The 23,251-nt window shown below is 35.7% G+C and overlaps 1 protein-coding gene across 1 annotated transcript in view; it reads left to right on the forward strand.

The window, feature by feature from the left end:
- The window catches only part of STAG1 (stromal antigen 1), a 376,851-nt gene that overhangs the window by 179,810 nt on the left and 173,790 nt on the right, over window positions 1-23,251 (forward strand). Inside the window, exon 6 of the mRNA XM_036742693.1 lies at window positions 17,749-17,825. Coding sequence (XP_036598588.1) covers window positions 17,749-17,825 — 77 coding nt within the window. The remainder of the gene's footprint in view (window positions 1-17,748; window positions 17,826-23,251) is intronic.

A 23,251-nucleotide genomic window follows, 5' to 3' on the forward strand; every position in this document is an offset into this window, starting at 1 on the left:
GCTTAGACCAGTGGATGGTTTTGAAAATTACTTGTACTGTAAGTCAGTTGCATTTTTTTTAAGCTGAAAGTATGAAATGGAGATTTATAGTTTCACACAGAATCCCTGTGCTGTGTTTTGGTGTGTAAGAAAATGCACTCCCTGAAAACAGTATATGACAACCGATAGACTGATATCCTTGTATTGATAACAGGGATCCCCTTTGTTAACTCTGTTAGTCCTGCCTCCCTAATTATGATAATCATTTTCTGATTGAACGCGGTACTTTTTGAATGATACAGTAGTGACACTTTTTTGTTACTCAACAAATAATTAACAAGTACCTATTTTTTGGTTGGTATTGTGGAGGGAGGCAAAAATAAAAATTGATCTGTATAATGCTTTAAGATCTTGCAAGTTTTATATGAGGGCAATGATTGTACAATCTAGTAGAAGTAATAAAATACATATACATAAATATTAGAGGTAGAATTTAATGAATGCCTATGTGTATCCTGAAGTTTATGCTTCATTTGAAGAGAAGAAAACACCATGCCTCTTCTACCTTTACCTTATATCCTTGGAAAAGGACCAGAAACGATCTTTTCTGAGTTGTTTAGATATAACATTTAGCCAATATAGACTGAGACTCTTTATCTCAATTCCCACCAATGAATAGTGCCCCAGAACTTGATTACATCTCCCTTTCTAGCTTCTAGGATACACACCTAAGAGGTGAGGAGTAATTTTGTAGTTGAATCAGGTCAAGCTTCTGCTTTGGTGCTTCCCCAAGATTGACAGTTGAAAATCATTTAGTCAGCCAGTCTTTGTTTGGTATTATAAAGGGATATTTACTAAACTGATGCAGTAATAACATTTGGTATGTTCTACACACCCCTTCTCCCCCAACCCCTTGAAAAAAGTCTGTAACACACTTTTTAGAAGAATGTACAAAATCCAAGAGGAAATTGGCTGAGCCTTAAGCATTCCATGTGTCAATGGAGTAACTGACAGGTCCTGGTTGCTAGAAGTCTTTTTCTTCTGTTTATATGGTGCTCAAGGAGTTCTTCTTAAACATAGTGAAGCTATATCCAGACTGCCGTATCTGGTGACATACTTTCAATAATGGGGGAAACCTGGGAAGTCAAAAAGCCTCTAGACTACTTGAACCACCAAGTCCCCCCCTCAGGCTAAACGGTTTGGGCTGGCGGGAAAGGAGACCTGCCCATGCCCAAAGCTAAGACGACTTCTTCCCCCACCAATACAGTTCCTTCTTAAGGGTGTGCTTTTGGAAAGCCAGGTTTGCTACAGCCTCTCAGGATTTCTATTTTAAAAATTTATGCAAGATCCCTGGAGATCTCAGCCTGTAGGAACATGCTTCTTGTGCAAGGTCACTGTAGTTGGAAGGACTTTTTACACTTAGTCTGAAGCCTGTGATTGACTGATTGAACATTTTATGCTTTAACCAGGGTGGGAATGACTTGATGGAGTTAGTATTAATTCAAGCCACCTTTATAAAGACATTGAAATGTAAAGATAGTAAAATAAGCTAAAATAAAACATGTACCAAATACCATGGTATCTAAATTTATAAAGGAAAAATTAACTGAACTAAACTAGTAGGAACCACTAATGTCTCACTCCCAGAGTTACAAAAATATAACTTAAAGATAAACAAAAGATCAAATACAGAACTAAGCAAACTGCTGGAGAATTTAGATCTGAATGGGACCACCAGAGAATGTTCATCTTTCTCAGTACCACATGGCACTTTAAAAAAAATGGGGATAGAGAAATTGCAAATAAATGTACATTTAGACAAAATACTAAGCACTTCCCTTGCTGATCGTAATGTAATAAAAATAATAATGGATTCAAGCACACAAGCAACAGAAATAGACCTGAGACTTAATACTGAAGTCCTAAGTATCAAAATTTAAAGATCATTTTTTACGAACACCTTAATAACTATGTGAAAGATAAAAATGATCATGAAACAACATACCAAAATTTCTGAGATGACACACAAAAGCAGTCTTCAAAGGAAAAGAAACATATCTCTATATATAGATCTCATTAGGTTATATATAATTATGTGTGGATGTGGCCATATATCCTAAGACATACATTAACAAAATGGGAAAAAGGCTTAATGAAAACAAAACTGAAAATTAGAAGGCTTGCAAATAAATAGGAAAGAAGGACAAAAGAGGCAGTCTTGAAACTTAGAGGAGAAATTGATCAAATGGAAAACAAAAAAGACTGTGGAAGTAATAAATAACAAACAAAATTATTGAACTTTTAGCCAACTTGATTCAAAAGAATGGAGAAAAATCAAAATGGCAAAATAAAAAAATAAAGTGAAATAAAAAAAACTTAAAAAAGGATAAACAGAATCTACTATACAAAATCCATAAGATTTTAGCTGAAAGGGGTTATAGAGTTAATCTAGTTGAGCATTTCTGAGTCTTTAACAGAACCCTGGCATTCTGCTAAAAAGAAGAATATGGTAGATTGATATAAATAGCAAAGCTGACCACTTTGCATCTATAGTCAGTTGTACAAAGTATGTGCATTCAGCTTGCCATTTGAAGTTGTTTGACATGAATAATGCTGCATAAAACTTGCCTTTATATTGTTCTAAAATCACATATTTAATGCACTCAATAATGTTTGGTGCACAGTCATTTCTGTTTAATTGGTTGTCGTCATCAACAGATTAATCACCAACCTAGCAATCTACTGGAAGTGGAACTCTCCCTACCTAGCTATATTACTTCTCAGAAAGCATAGTCTGTTGCCAGGACTATAATAGAGGACTTTCCAAAATAGTAGGAATTTTTGCTTTACTGAAATATTCTTAAAAAATTTAGGGGGTTACTTCCACATTATAGTGAAGCATTTTAGGATTTTTGGAAGACATTGTGGAATTCTGTAGAAGTGTAAGTTCTGTGTTGTGATGTTTTTGAAGGTTGCAGTGGTTTTGCCCAACTCAAGGGGCTGTTTGGAACTATTGGTAGCTCCCAGGCTTCTGTTTAACTTTAAAACTCTTCAAAATCTGGCTCCAGCCTCCTTTGACAGTCTTGGTATTCATAATTCACCTGCACACTTCTGAATATCCAGACAAATTTGTCTTCTGTCCTTCAAACAATATTCCAGCTCCTGCCTCTCATACCTTTGACATAGACTGTTATCCATGCCTTGAGTATACTCCTTTCTCACACCACCTCTTTCTGTCCCTATGTTACTTCAAAACTCAGCTCCAAAACTACATCCTGTGTAACATCTTTCTTCATCCCACTATGAAATTATCTTGTATTTACTCTGTGTGTGTGTGTGTGTGTGTGTGTGTGTGTGTGTGTGTTACCTACTAGTATACACATTTCCATTGGTACAATGTAAGCCTCTTGGTAGATTTCATATTATTTTTCCAGTTGATCAATTTCTCCTCTAATTTTTAAGATTTACTCTTTTGTGCTTATTTTGAGTTATTTGTATGCCTTCTGAGTTTTTGGTTACATTTTCATTCAGGTTGTTTTCCTAATTTTGTTAACGTATCCTTAAGATATATGTGAATGAGTGTATGTTTGTGTGTGTTTGTAACATTTTTTTCCCTTTGAGGACTGCTTTTGTGACATCCCAGAAATTTTAGTATGCTGTCTCATTATCATTGTCTTTCATATGGTCATTAATTGTTTATAAGACTTGATCTTTAAACTGACATTTAGGATTTCGTTATTAAATTCCCATTTGTTGGTACTATTGCCAAGCCTGGTGCCCAGTACGTAGTAAGAATTTAATAAATGATTATTGATTAGTCAATTCTTGGGTAGTGCTCCCTCTGACCTACCTTTTGGCCAATTTGGATCTTTCTTTGGGTAGATTTTTGTTTTTGTCTGTCACTCATAGTTTCCTCCTTTCCAAACAAACACTTGTCATGACTGATTTTTTTCTTTGAGTTTACCCATAAAAATAAAAACACAGGGATATTTTTATTAACCTTCAGCTTTAGGCATTTCATTTCAGGGGATACTAGCATCTATTAGGAATAATTGGGTAAAATCAAAAAGTGTATTGCAAGATTAAAACAAAAGAGTTATCAGTCAGAATGCTTATGATTGCATCTATCTCCAATATGTAACCCATAGTAGTTCTTTTATACAAACATTTTTTGTTGATTAAAAGAAACATGTGAAGTGCCTATCAACTGGAAAATGGCTGAACAATGTGGTATATGTATATGATGGAATATTACTATACTATAAGAAATGATGAAGAGCATGGTTTCAGAGAAACCTGGGAAGATTTGTATGAACTTATGCAAGATGAAGTGAGCAGAACCAGGAGAGCAATTTATACAATAACAGCAGTATTGTAAAGACAAAGAACTTTGAAAGATTTAGGAATTCTGATCAACACAATGACCAACTACAGTTCCAGAAGACTGGAGATGAAACATGCTATCCACTTCCTCATAGAGAGGTGAGGGACTCAGCATAAAGATTGAGACCTTTTTTTTTCTTTTTCCTGGACATGTCCAGTGCAGGAATTTGTTTTGTTCAATGCGTGGGAGTTAGAGGTGGGAGGGGAAAGAATGTGGATCTGAAAATAAAATAGAATTTAATTTTAAAAAATAAAATTTAAAAAATTCATTGATAAGTAATAATTAGTACAACATTTTAAAAGGCAAGGATGAATAGATAGAATAGATAGCACATGATTGTTTGCCAAATGACTAATACAGTTTGATGTAGCTGAACTAAAGTTTATTTTGGGTAACTGCATTCATTCTGCTTCTGGTAGAGTGTTTCCTATTCCTTCCTGCTCCAGTTGTTAGAGTTCTCTGTACTTCCCTGCTCCCAGATTTTTTAAAGTTTCATCTCTACCCTAGAAATTTCACTTCCATTTCAACCAGTCGCCTCACAGAAGCCAGTTTGGCAAAAAAGAGTGTCAGCTATCATTGCTCCAAATTTACTTACCTATAAAACAAACAGAAAAGAAAACATACACCTCTGCTTCAGGTGGCACTTTGTGGAGAAATTTTATTGCTAGGGTTATGGTGATGAAGAAAGGTTCTTCTGACAGCCCTGGCTGGAATTCGGAATGCATATTATCACAGAAATAATAATATAGGATTCCATAGATAATAAGTACTATATATTGTTTAGCCCTTGTTAAGAGCAAAATTCAACCACCTTGTATAATATGATTTTATGAGAGAGTACTTGTTCAACCAGTCATCCAACTTAGAAATTAACTTTTACAACATAATATATTATGGTAGGTACTGCCTGTAATTAGGAAGTTCTCTCATGATGTAATAATGATCTGGGAATTGGAAAGAGAAGTCTGTGGTTGAAATAATTTTTTTCTTTTGTCACATGAAATTTTTGGTAGCAAAAGGAAATTGGAAAGAAAACAAACTGTTGGTAGAAAAAGATGGTAATGCAAAGATGAATCAAATTGTTATTTAGCAAATTAGGCAAGTTGATCAATGCTTTCAGTAACTAATTGTTGAGAAGATTGTGTATGAGTTATATGGAACATTCTTTGTGGAGAAGACTGGGTTAGTTTACAATTTTAGTCCCTGAATTCTAGAAAATTTTATTTTCTGAAATATTAAAATATGTAGGATTGGCACAGGTGTATATATATATATTGCAAATATAAAATGTAAAAGATAATTCAATAAAACAAAGAATTTTAAAAATATATAATTTACCTCTGTTTTACTTTGCTTCCTATGTTATTTATTGTGCTTATTGATCTTGAATATTGATGAGTACAAATTATCTTTGTTCTTCTTAATGTAAGCTTTAAAAAATCTATGAATAACAATCCTTTATTTTGCTATAAGTAAATAATTATACATAGCTAATTTTTTTTTTGTTTTATACAACTCACTTCCTATTTTAATGCTCCAGTGTGGTGTGGTAGGTAATTCTGGGTTTTCAAAGCCCAATGCTAGCCAAAATTATATAAACTCTGGTAGCTTCTATTCATCTGGAAATGCTTTTAAATATGAGATGGTAAGGACTATATCTGTTGTCCAGTGCTATAATTAAGGATACTCCTCATCACAGTGGGTTAGCCATTGGAGAATCTATTTCTTGCTATAATAATATCTTCTAAAAACTAACTATTAAGGTGTTGTGATCTCCTTTAGCGGAGGGAATATTCAAGCTGATGAAATCACACATCTTTCAGGTGTAGAAATAAGCATGTAATTCAATCCAAACACCAACAGCCTGACCTCTTTTACTTTTTTATTCCAGTGAACCCTTTGTATGAGGAACTAATTTTACTTCCATTGTGTCATTTGGTCCTCATAGTATGCAGTTGTGAGTTATATACAGTCACCTTTTTACTGATGAATAAATTGAGGTTGAGTTAGTTTTAGTGACACAGTATATAAAGTTTTTTGAAACTCAGTTCTTTCCCTATTTTAAGTCCAGCACTCTTTTCACTACATAACACTGTATATCAGTATGTAGTGTTCCTTGAAGTAATTTGGATGTCTTTTCATTTTTATAATAAAGTGTGTGTATACATACATATATACACACATATACATATATACACATACATACACACGTATGATATATACTTCATGTTCATGAAGACTGAATCTAACTCTCAAGGGTAGCATTTCTTGACTTCAGGTCTGTTAGTGATAATGAAATGTCAGCATGATATGTACTTACCTTATATCATTTTTAGGTTAGCACTTCTTTCTGGAATTCTCATTTGTATACTTATGAACAAGTTAGTTTGCTACTTAACTACCTTAAGTTAGTCAGTCATGCATCAGTTGAGTGTGCCATGCAATAAATCCTACCGCCTCTGGAGATTTATGGCTACTTACCTCCTTAGACTAGACCATGACCCTCAGGCCAAATCTGACCCAGTAGCTGACCAGCCATATAAAAACAGGGCAGGGAGGGGACACATTTGGCCTGAGGGCCATAGCTTGCCAACCTCTGGACTAGACTTTAATTTTAGGACTTCTTTTTAAGATTGTATGTAGCTAGCTATACTGAGTAAATTTTAAGTTTATATAGTTTTCCTTTCCATAAAAGAAATATACTTTATACATACTGTATACTTAAAAATATACTATATATTTATCCATGAAAAGGAATGGGAAAGAGTAAAATTTTATCAGTGTATCCCTAGATCTTTATCTACTATCTACTGTAAATTCAAAGCCTTATGGATAGGGCAGTGCCTAGGAAACATTGATTACCAATTGTACCTCCCTGTTACTATTACTGGTACCATACATGCATCTTTATGCTTGCATATAATGTCTATGTAGATCATATTGACCCACTTTTTGACATTAAAAGTCTCTTTTGCTGCTATCTTTTAATACATCTTTACATGTATAATAAAGTTAATTTTCATTTTGTCATCATTATCTTTTTTGAAGGGGTGTCAGAGGTACTATGCCTAGAGTCAGAAAGACTCATCTTCATGAGTTTAAATTTAGCCTCATACATTTACTAGCTGTGTGACCCTGGGCAAGTCACTTAACCCTGTTTGCCTCAGTTTCCTCATCTGTAAAATAAACTGGAGAAAGAAATGGCAAATCACTCCAATATCTTTGCCAAGGGAACTCTAAATGGGGGCTGGAAGAGTTGGACATGACTGAAATGACTGAAGAACAACAAATTTTGATCAGAAGCCATTATCAAGTGCCTAATTGTGCTAGATTCTACTAGACACACTGTTATACAGAGAACCACAGTTATAGTCACTGCCTTTTAGGTGTTTACACTCTAAAATAGATTTGTACATGAAATAAAATGAGAATATCAAATAAAATGTAAACAAACTGTAAAAATGTCTTAAATATTGCTTTCTTTTGTGTGTAACTGTTCCTGAAAAGTTGAGTATAAATCTTTTTGATAAATTTACTCATACTGTTTCCCTTTAGAAGTACATTTATGTCATAAATTTAGTATTTGATGAATTGAATGTTATAGATGTTACCATTTGAAGGTGGGAGCCATTGATGAATCCTAACATTTTAAATGGATTGCTAATTTAAAGTTCAGACTTTTTCTTATTCAAGGAAGAGCCTTGAATTAGATATCACTGCAAACTTTTATAATGAGTAGTTTCATTATAACTTATACCTATTATCCCATTTCCTGTATTCACAGTGTTTTAGAGATGGACAAGACAAAGACATTATATATTATCTGGTTCAGCCCCATTTTTTTTTAAAACAGATTAGGGAACTAAGACATTGTAAGGTAAAAATAACTTATTCAGGGACATATCACTTGTTAGTGGTACAAAAATATATCAAATACTTGCCTCCTGATTCCTAATACTTTCATTTTCACATTTATTATACTCCTGTATGATGATAACTTAATGCCTTCTAGTTGGGCTTCTGACACCACCCCTGTATTTAAACATACGAAGTAATTACCAGGCCCTGTGACTTTTCTACAGTGTTGAACATTATTGACCAACCCTTTCTTCTAGAAATTCCACCTTTCTTCGGCATCTGTGATAGTAACTACATTTGCCCTCATTTTCCTACTTCAGCCTTCTCCAGCCATTCCTGTTTGTTTCAGTAATGACAACTTGCATTCTTCTCTAAATGCATGGGTATCTTGCCTATCATTAAGAAGTCTCAGAATAGAAGTTCCCCTTAACATTCTCATCCTGATCCCATCCCTGTATTTTCCCACTTGACAGTAGAAAGCTACTCAATAGAAGCACCTGGCAACACCTGACCTGGAAGACATATTTTAGAGTATGTTCCCCCTGCTCCATCACAAACATAATTAAGAATTTTGTCAGTTGACAATTACGTGAAATATTAGAGTTTAACATGTTGCTGTCCATATTCATTTGCCAATCTTTAATGCCCGTACCGTATTCACTCTTAAGTGTTTTGCCTTCCATTTACAACCATTGTTTGATATAGAGCAACCCAGAGTTTTACATTTCAGTGTTAAGGGTATAATAGTAAACTAAATACACATGAACATAATTGAAATTTTAAATCACTAATATAACTGAACAATACCATTTGGCTACAGTTTGCCCCTCGTGTAGTTCCTAGCATCATTTCCCTGTAGCATAGCTACAATTGATGTAGGTGTGAAAAATTGTACTAAGGACCCAAAAGAAATGAAGGTGAAAGAGGTCTCCCTTATCCACTGCTTTCTATATTCCTCTTCCTCTTTTTACCTTTATTAGAAAAGGTGAAAGAAATATACGTTTATATAGCTGCCTACTACTTGCCAGGCATGCGCAAATGGCTTTTTATAAATATTATGTTATTTCATCCGCACAACAACCCTTAAAGGTATGTACTATTATTATCCTCATTTTATAGTTGATGAAATGTAGGCAAAGAAAGATTAAGTGACTTGCCCAGGTTCACACAGCTAGTAAGTATTTGAAGCTGAATTTGAACTCAAGACTTCCTATCTCCAGGCCCAGTGCTCTATCCAGTACCTCACCAGCTACTTCAAAATTATAAGCCTTAATCTTAGCTATTTAGGCTACCATAGGGGAATACATATATTAGGAACAATAACTCTATCCCATTAGGACATTCTCTAGCATCAGTGCCTCAAGCAGCCACCATATACAACTTCATTAAAGGATTAAAGAGTCAAAAGAGAAAGCAGCTTCTCTTCAAGATTAATTGACTTTGAGTACATTATCTGTTGCCCAAAACTGTTCTCTATACCCTTTCTCCCACTCAGGTTCCCTGAAATCAATTTTCTTCCCTTAGTATCATCTTTTACCTCATTTCCCTCTCTGCAGCATCACTACTGGTCATTTTCCCCTGAGTTTTATCCCTAATTTCACTTTTTAAGGTTTTTTACATTTTTTTACATTCATCTAATATTATTTCCACATGCCCCATCTCTCCTGTTTCTGATCCTCTCAGTAAATTCAGCTGCAATGTCTTTGGTGATTTGTAAAATAAGTATAACCAGATAGGTTCTGAACTCCCTGGTAGATTTAGATCTATGATCTTTAAATCAAGCTCTGTAACTAAATTCTGTTAATCTTCAAAATACTCCCTAAACAGTGTCTCATAATTTATTCTCAAGAGACTCATCCAATTTTTTATTGAAATCAATAGAAAACCTCTAGCTTTATGTATAGATTTTTGCTTTATAACCAGAATTTAAGACTGTTTATACATTCCTTCCACATGCAGCCTTTCCCAGGCTCCTCCTCAGCTGCTAGTAACTTACACTGTGAGATTACCCCCCACATTTCATGTCTTATATTACCTAATTATTAACATGTTGTCTTTCCCATTAAAGCATAAGCTCCTTGAGGGCAGGGATTGTTTTTACCTTTTTTTGTATCACCAGTGCTTACAAGAGTGCCTGGCATATAGTGTATATGTGCCTAATAAATGTTTTTTGATTCACTGATACCTATATCTGCATTTAAAATTTTACTTATATAAAGGATACAAATAATACTTGACAGTAGTTGAAATTCATTTTATATTTAAATTTCATAAAGCTAGTTTAACCCCTTTTAGATGAGAACAAGAAGTCTTTATAGTTCAGAATATGAAATTGAGATTAGTTTCATAATTTAACAGTATAGTACATGGTAAAATGAAAGGGGCATTCATTGTCTCTGAGGTCAGAAAAGTAAGTACCTGTGTTCAAATCCTGCTTTGTGTGATTTCCTCATCTGTAAAATGGGACATTTGGCAGGATTCTGAAGAACCAATGATGAAGCATGCTGTTTCCATCCCCTTCTGCCATTATGGTGATAGACTCAGACTTAATTACAAAATATGCTTTTAAGACCGTCAGTGTTGGAATTTGTTTTACTTGTCAATGCCTATTTGTTAGGATTTTTTGTTCTCATTTTTCAGTGTGGACTAGAAATAGGATTTCCCTTCAAGAAAGAAGAAAAGACGGTAACCAGAGCATTTTTTTAACTTAACAGAAGAACCCAGAAGGAAAGTCAAAAGAGATAATAGGCAAGCAGAACAGTTAGGAAAGTTACATACCAAATTTATCAGAACCTTGAAAAGCAAGCTGTGCATATTTGAAAATGATTAGCAGTTTCATGTGCGATCCCCTTTTTTGATTCTATTGTGTATATGAGGGTGCTTGTTTTATTCGGAGTTGAAATCAAAATAGTAAGAACAAATTAATAAAAATGTGGGATTGGACTATATGGACTTCTAGCACTAGAGCTATGATCATGTGAATTGTCTGGAATGTGGCGGCCTGGAAGGTGGGGGGTGGCAGTGATTCATCTCATTATTCATTTTTTTCGAACCAACACTTTTAAACCTGAGCTTGCTTGAATCAAAATCTCTCCAACATAGGGTTACTATATAGGGTTTATTTAAAGGGTTACTAATTTTAAAATCTCAGGTGTAGATATTACAGGAACATCTAGTAAATGTCATATTGAAATAAACTTAATTTCTCGTAGCTGATTTAGTCTTGTAAGACGTAATATACAACTTTATCTTCTGTATGCATAACTAATTTGTTAAGATTTGAAAGAATACATTGGATGTGATTGTAGTTTTTCCAGTATTGGCTTTTTAAAAAACATAGTGTTTCTATTGGAATTCATCAAAATACTGACCACTCTTTCTTTTTTAAAACTTTCTCCTCCCTTGGTTTCATCTGAATTAGACTACTTATATTCTGATCACATTTCCTGACAACTCCTCCTTTCCCCCACCAATTCACGTGAATTCAGTTATCTTCTCTATACTGATTGACTCCTTGTTTTGAAGTTTACTTGTTTAGCACTCTTCTTCTTCCAGAGCTCCAGTTTTGCATTACCAGTTGCCTGCAGATATCTTCATCCAGATGTCCCAGAGATATCTCAGGCTCAATGTGTCCAAAAAGAGAACTTGACAAATCTTTACCCTTGTATTGTCAGTATTTTTCATCCTCTTCTCTCTAGAATTTTGCCCGCAAAAATTTACTAAATACCTGCAATATGCCAAGCAGTGTTAAGCATAGGGATTTAAAGGATAAAATGAAAGTATATGCCTTCAAGGAGCTTCCATTCTGTGCAAGGAAATAATATATACACATAGAAGTAGATATGCACTATATACAAAGTAAATGCGCACTAATTTTAGTGGAGGGGGAACACTAGCAACTGAGAAGTTCTGGAAAGGATCCAGGTGGGAGTTATTACATGAGCTGAATTGTGATGGAGGTTAAAGGTTCCTGTTCTAAGAGTCAAAAGCAAGGAGGCATATTCTAAGCATAAAAGCAGTTCATCAGGTTAAAGAGATTGAAAATAACCTGTCATGTGCAGAACCACAAGAAATCCATTTTGGCTGCATGTTGGAATGAATGAAGGGTAAGAAGCCTGGAAAGATAGGTGAAGACTAATTTTTGAAGGGCTTTAATCAACAAACAAAAGAGTTTTTATTTTATCCTAGAGGTAATAGGCAGACCCTGGACCTTATAGAGACAGGAGGATGATGTGGTAAGACTTAACAGCTTTAAAAATGTTAGTTTGACAATTGTGCGGAAGATGTACTAGGGAAGGGAGAGGCTTTGGGGTAGACAAGACCAGTTGCACTTGAAAGGTGATTAAGTGAATGGGGTAGAAAGGGAACAGCTATGAAAAGTATTATAGAAGTAGAGATGGAAGGCGTGGCTTCTCAATTTGGTGGTGAGAGAGAATGAGGGGCCGAGGATGACTCCAAGGTTGAGAACCTGTGTTGACGGGAAGGATGGTGGTGCTGTGGACAGAAATGAGGATAATCAGAAGAGGACTGGGTTTTGAGTGGAAAGTGCATTATGTTTTGAGTTTGAGATGCCTATAAGACATCCATTTTGACATGTCCACTAATAATACAACCACACTAATTCAGGCTATTATCACTTCTGGCCCAGACCTCTGTAATATCCTTCTACTTGATCTTTCTTCCACCAGTCCCTCTTCTGTTCCATCCATCCTCCAAGTAGCTGCCAAATTGGTATTCCTAAAGCTCAGGTCTGACCCTGTCATTTACTTGCTCAAAAAAGTTTTAGTGGCTTCTTGTTGCCCATTGGATAAAATACAAACCCCTCTTGGACTTTTATAGCCCTTTACATTCAGGCCACCACCTGTCTTCTCAGAGTGATTACTAACCTCACATACTCTGCTGAACTCTGCAGGTTCTAGCTGATCTTGCTGTTTCTCATAGTGAAGCATTACATTTCCTGCTGCTATGGCTCTTTATAAGCTGTTCCCCCTTTCTAGAATGTTCACCATTGTCACTTCTACCTCTTTAGAATCCCCATGTCCCGTCAAGGCTCTTTCTGCTTCATAGAAGAAACCTTTTTGATTCCTCCATGCATAGAAACCACTGCCGTCCCCAACCTGACATATCAGAGTATGGCAGCTTTTTGAGTTTTTTTTTTCCAAATGCAAAGTTATTTCATGGAACTGCTGGTTAGAAAGCTCCCTCTATAAATGCAACTTTGAAATTATTCCTCAACTTTTAGTTGCAAAGTTTCCCAGGAGGGTTGAGAGGCTTCTTGACAAGGTTAATCAGTTACGTTGTCTCAGAAGCAGAACCTGGACCCAGATCTTTCTGACCCTGTGAGCTGTAACCTTTGTATTCCCAAAACCCGTGATTTGTATTCCCTTATCTGTATACATGTCATTTTCCCTCAATAGAATGTAAACTCTTAATAGTGGGAACTGTTGTCATTTTTTTCATCATAGTCCCAGTGCTTAGCACATAATTGTTACTTATTGTTTATTAAGTTAAATTGAACAGAATTCTCTTTTATCAGTCACAATAAAAAAAAAACTTTATTAAATGTCTCAAGATATATATAGTATGATATCTCAAGATATATATAGTATGATAAACTTTATTAAATGTCTCAAGATATATATAGTATGATATGATGCAGAGAGCCTGCATTAGAGTCAGGACAACCTGAACTCTTACCTCTGACACATACTGGTGCAATCCTGGACAGGTCATGTAATCTTTAGTGCCCAGGACTACTCTCTAAAACTGTCAGATGCATACCATTTGCCCATTTATAATAATAATAGGTTCTTCACAGGGAGCTTTCTATACCTATAAAATAACAAATATTCCTTCCTCACTGCCAAAATGCAGAATAGTGTTGGTCATAGAATTTTAAATTAACATTTAGAATTTAATCTTAAATTTTTTTAGCCTGTTATATATACCCTTTTTGATCATCATGATATCTTAAACTTTTATGAAAATTCTTTGGGTTTCCTTATATAATTATTTGTAAGTATTTTCCCACTGAAGAGCCCTTCAGTTCTCTTACTCAGAGTATATGCTTATTCTTAGAATAAGGGAAGATGAGGTAATCTTTATTTTTGTTTTTATTTATAACTAATTATTCATATATGTAATGAAGATGAAATTATATGATAAAAATAGGAAGATAGAGTCAACTTCTTTTTTTAAAAGATTATCATAAAGAAGGTTCTAGTCCCTTACTCATCTTTGTGGAGAACAATACCAGAGTAAAAGTGCTAAAGTTACTCTAAGAGACAGTGATTGAACATGAGGTTTTTAGTGTTAAGGAATAATGGAAGTCTTCTAAGAAAAATGCGGTCATCTTTCTTGGAACTTAAAAACAGATTGGATAATTTTTTGTTTCTTTGATATATTTGTATTATCTGGTATGTGAGGAATTAAAATAAAGGATCTCTTGAGATTGACCTAGCATGATTATTTTAAAAATAAAATTCTGAAATGGTATAAATCTCCAACAGTACTTTTTTTTTCAGCATTCATTTCCTTTTCTTTTTTTTTAAATTTATTTAATTTATTTAATATATTCAGTTTTCAGCAGTGATTTTCACAAGAGTTTGAATTACGAATTCTCTCCCCATTTCTACCCTCCCCCCCACTACTAGATGGCATATATTCTGGTTGCCCCGTTCCCCAGTCAGCCCTCCCTTCTGTCACCCCACTCCCCTCCCTTCTGTCACCCCACTCCCCTCCCATCCCCTTTTCCCTTCCTTTCTTGTAGGGCAAGATAAATTTCTACATTCCATTGCCTGTGTATCTTATTTTCTAGTTGCATGCAAATACTTTTTTTCTTTGTTTTTGAACATCTGTTTTTAAAACTTTGAGTTCAAATTCTCTCCCCTCTCCCCTTCCCACCTACCCTCCCTAAGAAGTCAAGCAATTCAACATAGGCCTCATGCGTATCGTTATGTAAAACCCTTCCGCAATACTCATGTTGTAAAAGACTAACTATATTTTGCTCCTTCCTAACGTATCCCCCTTTATTGAATTTTCTCCCTTGACCCTGTCCCTTTTCGAAAGGGTTTGTTTTTGATTACCTCCTCCCCCATCTGCCCTCCCTTCTATCATCCCTCCTTTTTTATCTTCTTCCTGCTCCTTTCCTATGGGGTAAGATACCCAATTGAGTGTGTATGGTATTGCCTCCTCAGGCCAAATCTGGTGAGAGTGAATTTCACTCATTCCCCCTCACCTGCCTCCTCTTTCCTTCCCACAGAACTGCTTTTTCTTGCCACTTTTATGTGAGATAGAGATAATTTACCCCATTCAGTCTCTCCCTTTCTCCCTCTCTCAATGTATTCCTCTCTCATCTTTTAATTTGATTTTATTTTTTTTAGATATGATCCCTTCATATTCAACTCAACTCACCCTGTGCCCTCTGTCTGTCTGTCTGTCTATCTATCTATCTATGTGTATATATATATATATATATATATATATATGTGTGTGTGTGTGTGTGTGTGTGTGTGTGTATATATATATATGCATATTCCCTTCAGCTACCCTAATACTGAGGTCTCATGAATCATGCACATCATCTTTCCATGTAGGAATGTAAACAAAACAGTTCAACTTTAGTAAGTCCCTTGTGATTTCTTTTTCTTGTTCTTTTTCTTGATTCCCTTTTCATGCTTCTCTTGATTCTTGTGTTTGAAAGTCACATTTTCTATTCAGCTCTGGTCTTTTCACTGAGAAAGCTTGAAAGTCCTCTATTTTATTGGAAATCCATATTTTGCCTTGGAGCATGATACTCAGTTTTGCTGGGTAGGTGATTCTTGGTTTTAATCCTAGCTCCACTGACCTCCGGAATATCGTATTCCAAGCCCTTCGATCTCTTAATGTAGATAGAAGCTGCTAGATCTTGTGTTATTCTAATTGTGTTTCCACAATACTCAAATTGTTTCTTTCTGGCTGCTTGCAGTATTTTCTCCTTGATCTCGGAGCTCTGGAATTTGGTGACAATATTCCTAGGAGATTTCTTTTGGGGATCTATTTGAGGAGGCGACCGATTGATTCTTTCAATTTCTATTTTACCCTCTGCTTCTAGAATATCAGGGCAGTTCTCCTTGATAATTTCCTGAAAGATGATATCTAGCCTCTTTTTTTGATCATGACTTTCAGGTAGTCCAATAATTTTAAAATTATCTCTCTTGGATGTATTTTCCAGGTCAGTGGTTTTTCCAATGAGATAGTTCACATTGTCTTCCACTTTTTCATTCGTTTGGTTCTGCTTTATAATATCTTGATTTCTCATAAAATCACTAGCTTCCACTTGCTCCAATCTAATTTTTAAGGTAGTATTTTCTTCAGTGGTCTTTTGGATCTCCTTTTCCATTTGGCTCATTCTGCCTTTCAAGGCATTCTTTTCCTCATTGGCTTTTTGGAGCTCTTTTGCCATTTGAGTTAGTCTATTTTTTAAGGTGTTGTTTTCTTCAATATTTTTTTCAGTATTTTTTTGGATCTCCTTTAGCAAGTCATTGATTTGTTTTTCATGGTTTTCTTGCATCCTTCTCATTTCTCTTCCCAATTTTTCCTCTACTTCTCTAACTTGCTTTTCCAAATCCTTTTTGAGCTCTTCCATGGCCTGAGACCAGTTCTGGCTGTATGTTTTGGTCTTCTTTGTCACCAAAGAAAGATGCCAAAGTCTGAGACTGAATCTGAGTGCGTTTTCGCTGCCTGGCCATGTTCCCAGCCAACTTACTTGACCCTTGAGTTTTTTGTTGGGGTATGACTGCTTGTAGAGCAAAGAGTACTTTGTTCTAAGCTTGAGGGGATGTGCTGTTGTTTTCAGAGCTATTACAGCCAGCTCTGCCACACCAGCACTCCTCCTTCCCCAAGAACCCCCAACCTGGACCTGACTGGTATCTAAGCTGGCTCTGCACTCCTGCTCTGATCCACCACTTAATTCCTCCCACCAGGTGGGCCTAGGGCCAGAAGCAGCTGCAGCTGTAGTTCTATAGCTGCACGGCGCCCGCCCTCCCCCCCCCCACCTCGGCCTCCAGGGTGGTGGCCCAATGTGAACTCTTTTCACTCTGTCCCCCGCAGCTTTTCCCACTAACCTTCTCTGTTGTCTTTGGTGTTTGTGGGTTGAGAAGTCTGGTAACTACCACAGCTCACTGATTCATGGAGCTAGGGCCTGTTCTGCCCGGCTCCTGGTCTGGTCCTGCCGCCATCCATGCTGGGCTTTGCTCTGCTCCCTCTTCCGTGCGTGATAGATCTCACCTAGAGACCATCCAGGCTGTCCTGGGCTGGAGCCCTGCTTCTCTCCACTATTTCGTGGGTTCTGCAGTTCTTCTCTGTTTGTTTTTGGTGTTTGTGGGTTCCAACAGTACTTTTTGAGGAATTAAAAATGTATCATTTAGAATCTCACAATTACATTTTAAAGTTAATATTAAATTCAATATTATAGCAATTGTGTGTAATGTTAAATTTCACTTAATATTGAAATTACCATATTGAAATAATTATAAATGTCTTTATAGGTACTGTAAGAATTGAGATGTTCAGGAATATGCAGAATGCAGAAATCATCAGAAAAATGACCGAAGAATTTGATGAGGTACAGTACAGTTATACTTAGATAACTTTTTCAGAATGAAAATGTATCTTGTCAGTGTATGTGACTTGCTTTTATGTTTTTTAACCTCTTTATTAGCATTGTAATTTAAATAAAGATCTAGTCTACATCTCTAATAGTTGACCTTTCTGTGTATAACTTTATGTTTAGTGTGAGTTTGGTTTGATAAAGTATTGAGCAATATTCTCAAGTGCAAGATTAAGAATGACTTGGTTGTATTGTTGTACTTCATGCTTGAAGAGGAGGTCAAGGTACAGTGTGTCTGAATGTGACTGATCAGATCAGTATGAGCTTGGAAGGCTCTACCATAAGTCAGGCACTACTAGTCCATGGACATTTCAAGTGGAGATGTCTCCGAATTTGCACACCTCACATTTATTCTGAGCTATTGTAATTCTGCTTTGCTCATAGAGCACAGTACCTTCTTTGATGCTGGTATGCCATGCTTGGTGGTTCTGTGCCAGTGTTTCCCATATCTCATAATTGATTCCAGAGTTCTTCAGGGAAACTTTGTGAGTGGCCTTGTATTGCTTTTTCTGACCTCTGTGTGAGTGCACCTTGTGTGTGTTCCCCTTAAAAATAGTCTTTTAGGCAAATGTATGTTTCGAGTTCAAAACAGCATGTCCAGCTCTTTGGAGTTGTGCTCTCTGCAGTAGAGTTCGAACTAAATAAGTCTGGTAGACTTGAACTCAGTAAGGAGATAATGGAGAGCCGATAAGTGAATTGGAAGGACGTAGGGTATCACTATCATCGTTAAACCATTTTGAAATGAGAAGATTAGCAACTAAGGGAAATTAGTGTTCTGATATTCCAAGTACAGTTTTAATTGTACTATAAATATTGGGGAGGGGTCGAAGGTGGATGGAGTATGAGTTTATGATAGGGACAATGTTCTTAAAGAGTTTCATTTAAAAACCCATTTTGTTTTAATAAAGCTATTTTCTTGCCCTGGCTGATACCAATCTTATGTTAATCTTGAAATGATTTTGATGATAGAGATTCTTTAAAAAATAAATATCATGTAAAAATTATCAACAAGTACTTTAATGTTAAATCTAGTTTTAGCAAGACACTTATTTTCCTGCTGTTTCCAGTGAAAATTAAACTATATTTGGGTTCTTGTGTTATGTTTTATAGTTTTCACAAAACTTGACCTCATGTACAAAATAATATGTTGGTTATTTAGTGAGGAAGTTCGCAGTACGTATTTGCGCTAAATAATTTCAGCTTTAGGTTTTGGAATCTTTTATTTTTTAGCAGTGCTTCTGAACTATCACTAATGAACTATCAGTAGAAGAAAGGTGAAAGTAGGAATATTGTAACTGTGATACACAGATTAAGTTTATGCAGAGAGGTGCAAAGTCTAGGTTTTTGAAACGCTGTACAATTTGGATAGGCATTTAGGTGGTACTGTGAATAAAGTGCAGGGCCTTCCAAAGTCAGGAAAAACTCACCTTCCTGAGTCCAAATTTGGCCTCAGGCACTTTGTGCTAGTTGTATGACCCTGGCCAAATCACTTAACCCTGTTTGTTTCAGTTTCCTCATCTGTAATGTGAGCTAGAGAAGGAAATGGCAAACCACTCCTCTTCTCTGCCAGTGCAATCCCAAGTGAGGTCACAAAAGAGTTGGATACAACTGAAACCGCTGAATAACAACAGACAACAACTATTTTAATGGGATCCACATATTTTTATCCAAGGGGAAGTTAGTGAGATAGGAAATTCACTTGTTCTTTACGTCATCTTCACTCAGAGTTTTGTTGTTCATTCGGTAGTGCCCAGCTCTTCATGAACCCATGGCACACCAATACTCTTCATGAGTTTTTCTTGGCAAAGATATTGGAGTGATTTGCCATTTACTTTTCTAGTAAATTAAGACAAACAGAGGTTAAATGACTTGCCCAGGATCGCTAGTCAGTGTCTAAGGATAGATTTAAATTCAGCTCTTCTGACTCCAGGCCCAGTATCCTATCCACTGAGCCACCTAGCTGTCTTCAAAATGGTAAAGGCCCCACTGGGATTTGAACCCAGTATATTGTGCTTACTAGACAGGCACTTAAACCACTAAGCCATGGGGCCTCTATAACTCCATAAAGCTAGATTACCTTTATACGCACCTATACAGCATCAGAAATATTTTAATCACTATCAGTAGCTTAGTTTAGATGTGACAATTCACAAAACAGCTTTGTGGTTGGTCAACATTTAAGTTCCTTTCAGTTCAGTGTTCTTGAACAAACAAGATGTGTTTTCGTTATGAGCCTGTGCGTGTGCATGTGCACACACACACACAAAGAGGGTGTCTATCTGTAATATAATTGGCAGGAAACTGCTACTGAGAAGACTAGTTTGGCAGTTTACTTGCAACTTAAATTTTTATCTGTATATACACAGTCACACACACACAGCAAATTCCCCAGTTCACCATCACAGGAGTTTGAAAAACTTATTATTTCTGTGTAAAACAACATCATGCTTCCATTTTCATAAGATTTGGTAATGATCTCTTATTTTGTCCTTTTAAACTTGTTAATTTGGCATCTTGCCTATAGTTATGTTAAGGTTTTACTGCAATTAAAGTATTGCGTTTATTCTTTTTTGAATGTCATTGTTCTTTCTGAATATTTTTTAATTATATTTTTGTATAGTTCTTTCACTTTTATCGGCATCAAGCATTTACCAGTACCTACTGTGTTCCCTGAACAGCGCCAAGCTCTGGGAATACAAGGAAAGGAAAAAATGCAGTTCTTATATAGTGTTGTGCCCTTTACGAAGTGTTAGAATATTTTTTCAGAGTTTTGCTGGGGTTTCCCCTCCTCCTGTTGTAAAATAACAGCCAGAGCCCAGAATCAGGAACTTAGGCTTAATTACTAAAGAGCTGACAGCAAATTTATATTCCTTCCTAAGCAATTTCTTTTTAATTGCATAGTGGCAGTCTGCCAAATTCATGTTTAAATAATTGGTTTTCATGGTCATTTTTGTTAGAGTGTGGTAAAATCTCTGTTAAAAAAAAAAGTGATGAATAGACTTAATGAGAAATTTAATTTTAGTGCTTTGTCTAACATAATTAAAATTAAAAAATCTTTTCAAGTCACAGGATGATAGGTAGCTTTGTAACACCATTTATTTTGATTCGATTTGATCGAACATTTCATATTGAGTAGGTATAATGTGGCATCATAAAACCTGTACCTTTTCTACATGATTTTCACACACTATGAGTAATATTTAAAAAAAATTAATGGGAAGCAGATTAACAGTGGCTAGAGAGCAAACCTTGGGGTCAAGAAGATTTGGATTCAAGTTCTATTTTTGGGACATACTAGCTTTGTGACTCTGGACAATTTACCTAACTCTTAGAGCTTCCAGATAATTCTCTAAGATAGAGAGAATAGTGGCATAAAAGCTGCTGATATGCATTGGTGAAAGTTATTTCTTTGACAGGTATCCCTATGCCAATAAAATCCAGACTCCCCAAAATCAAAATGCTAACTTGCCTGCCCTTGCTATTATTGAGGCGGCAGTTAAATTTTTATGTCCAGTATTTAGGATTAATAGATGATGAGGGCATGAAGTAAAAAGGTATGCACAAGAAGATTGGTGTTAATGTTTCTCCTAAAATTATCTTCCAAGAGAAATCAGGGATTGAAGTTTGTCCAAGCAAATACATTCTTTTTTTTTTTTTGATAGGTTATTTAGGTGAGATTATAGAAATAGGTATTCTAGCTACTGGGCAGCCAGATGGCACAGCATAATGGATAGAGTGCCAAGCCTAGAGTCAGGATGACTCATCTTCTGACTTCAAAACTGCCCTCAAATGCTTACTAGTTGTATGATGATGGTGTAGTCACCGAACCCTGTTTACCTTAGTTTTCCTCATATGTAAAATGAGCTAGAGAAGGAAATGAAAATGAAAATCACTTTGCCAAGAAAACCCTAAATGGGGTGACAAGGAGTTGGACATGACTGAAATGACAAAAACACAACAAAATCTGATCTCCTGTTTAGATAGTCTCGAATTTCTGTAAACATTTCAAAATTCATAAAGTTTCTTTTGAGGAAAAACAAGTTGGAAGATCCTCAGACAGTATAAACTTTTGCTTTTGCGACCATAACCATAGGCTTAAAGTGTCAGAATTTATCCTTTGCATTGATGTTGCCAAAAATGGAAGGAAAGGGAGTTTTATTGACTTTCTTATGAACATAGATGAACATAAATGTGACTTCAGACATGATCTAGTCTAAGCCCTTTGCTTTGTAGATAATAAGAGGAACAAATATGTTTCCATTAGTAGTACTAATCCTCAAATTCCTTTTTTGGATTCTAGTTAGTATCATGATTCCCTAACTGCAGAAATGCAATCACAATTAGCACAGTAATTTCCCCCATATTCCGTTTACTCTAGGCACAATTAGCTGAAGTGTTTTATTTTATTCAAAATATTTCACTCAATAAAAGTACAAACCCTTGGTAATACAAAAAGTGAGAATGAGACCTGATTGTGGTTTATATTCCTTTTAAAGACCTCATAATAAAACCCTACTGTAGTTGTCATATAGCCTCTGAATAGATAGCACCCCCAAAATCCATTTCAACAGATCATTTCTGACTTCTTGCTGTGGGCAAGGGGTATATAATAGGTGCTAGAAATACAAAATCCTGTCCCCAAGGAGTTTATTTATAGTCTAACAAAGAAAAGTGTATAAGTAACTATAATACAAAATTAAAATAGCCAGTACAACAACAATTCAACAAACATTTCTTAAATGTCAGCATTGTGTGAGGTTCTAGCTATTCTAGACACTTGGGATACATAGGTAAAATTATTTTACAAACCCTACTTCAAGAAGTTTACAGTCTAATATGGGAAAAACAGGAATTGCCTAATAATAAAGTGTGAGGGAAGCAAAGGAAAGATCCAGATTGCCCCAGTAAAAAAAAATGAAGGGGGAGAAAACATTTTCAGCTCGAGGAACCTGGACAATCCCAGGAAGGAGAAAAAGATCACTATGGCAATAATACTTCAATTTTAACTTAAATGAATATAGCATAAGGTGATCACACATCTTATGAAAGGGTATTTCCTTTAGAAGATATGTATTTAAAATAGCCTTATACTCTCAATATGTTAACATTTGCTTTAAAGTTTTCATTTATGAAATTTTTATTCATATGTGTGTGTGTATACATACATATATATGTGTTTTTAATATCACCTTCATTTCTAAACTTCTCTCCACACACAGCAAGCCATCCCATGTAATAAAGCAAGGTGGTCCAGTGGATAGAGCACTGGACCTGGAATCAGATTGGGGCTTGAGTTCAAATTTAGCTTCAGTTAGATACTTACTGACTTTGTCACATTGGGCAAGTCAGTTGACCGCTGTTTGCCTCAGTTTCCTCATCTG

Source organism: Trichosurus vulpecula, chromosome 2 (genome assembly GCF_011100635.1).
Source record: "Trichosurus vulpecula isolate mTriVul1 chromosome 2, mTriVul1.pri, whole genome shotgun sequence".
Taxonomy (NCBI): domain Eukaryota; kingdom Metazoa; phylum Chordata; class Mammalia; order Diprotodontia; family Phalangeridae; genus Trichosurus; species Trichosurus vulpecula.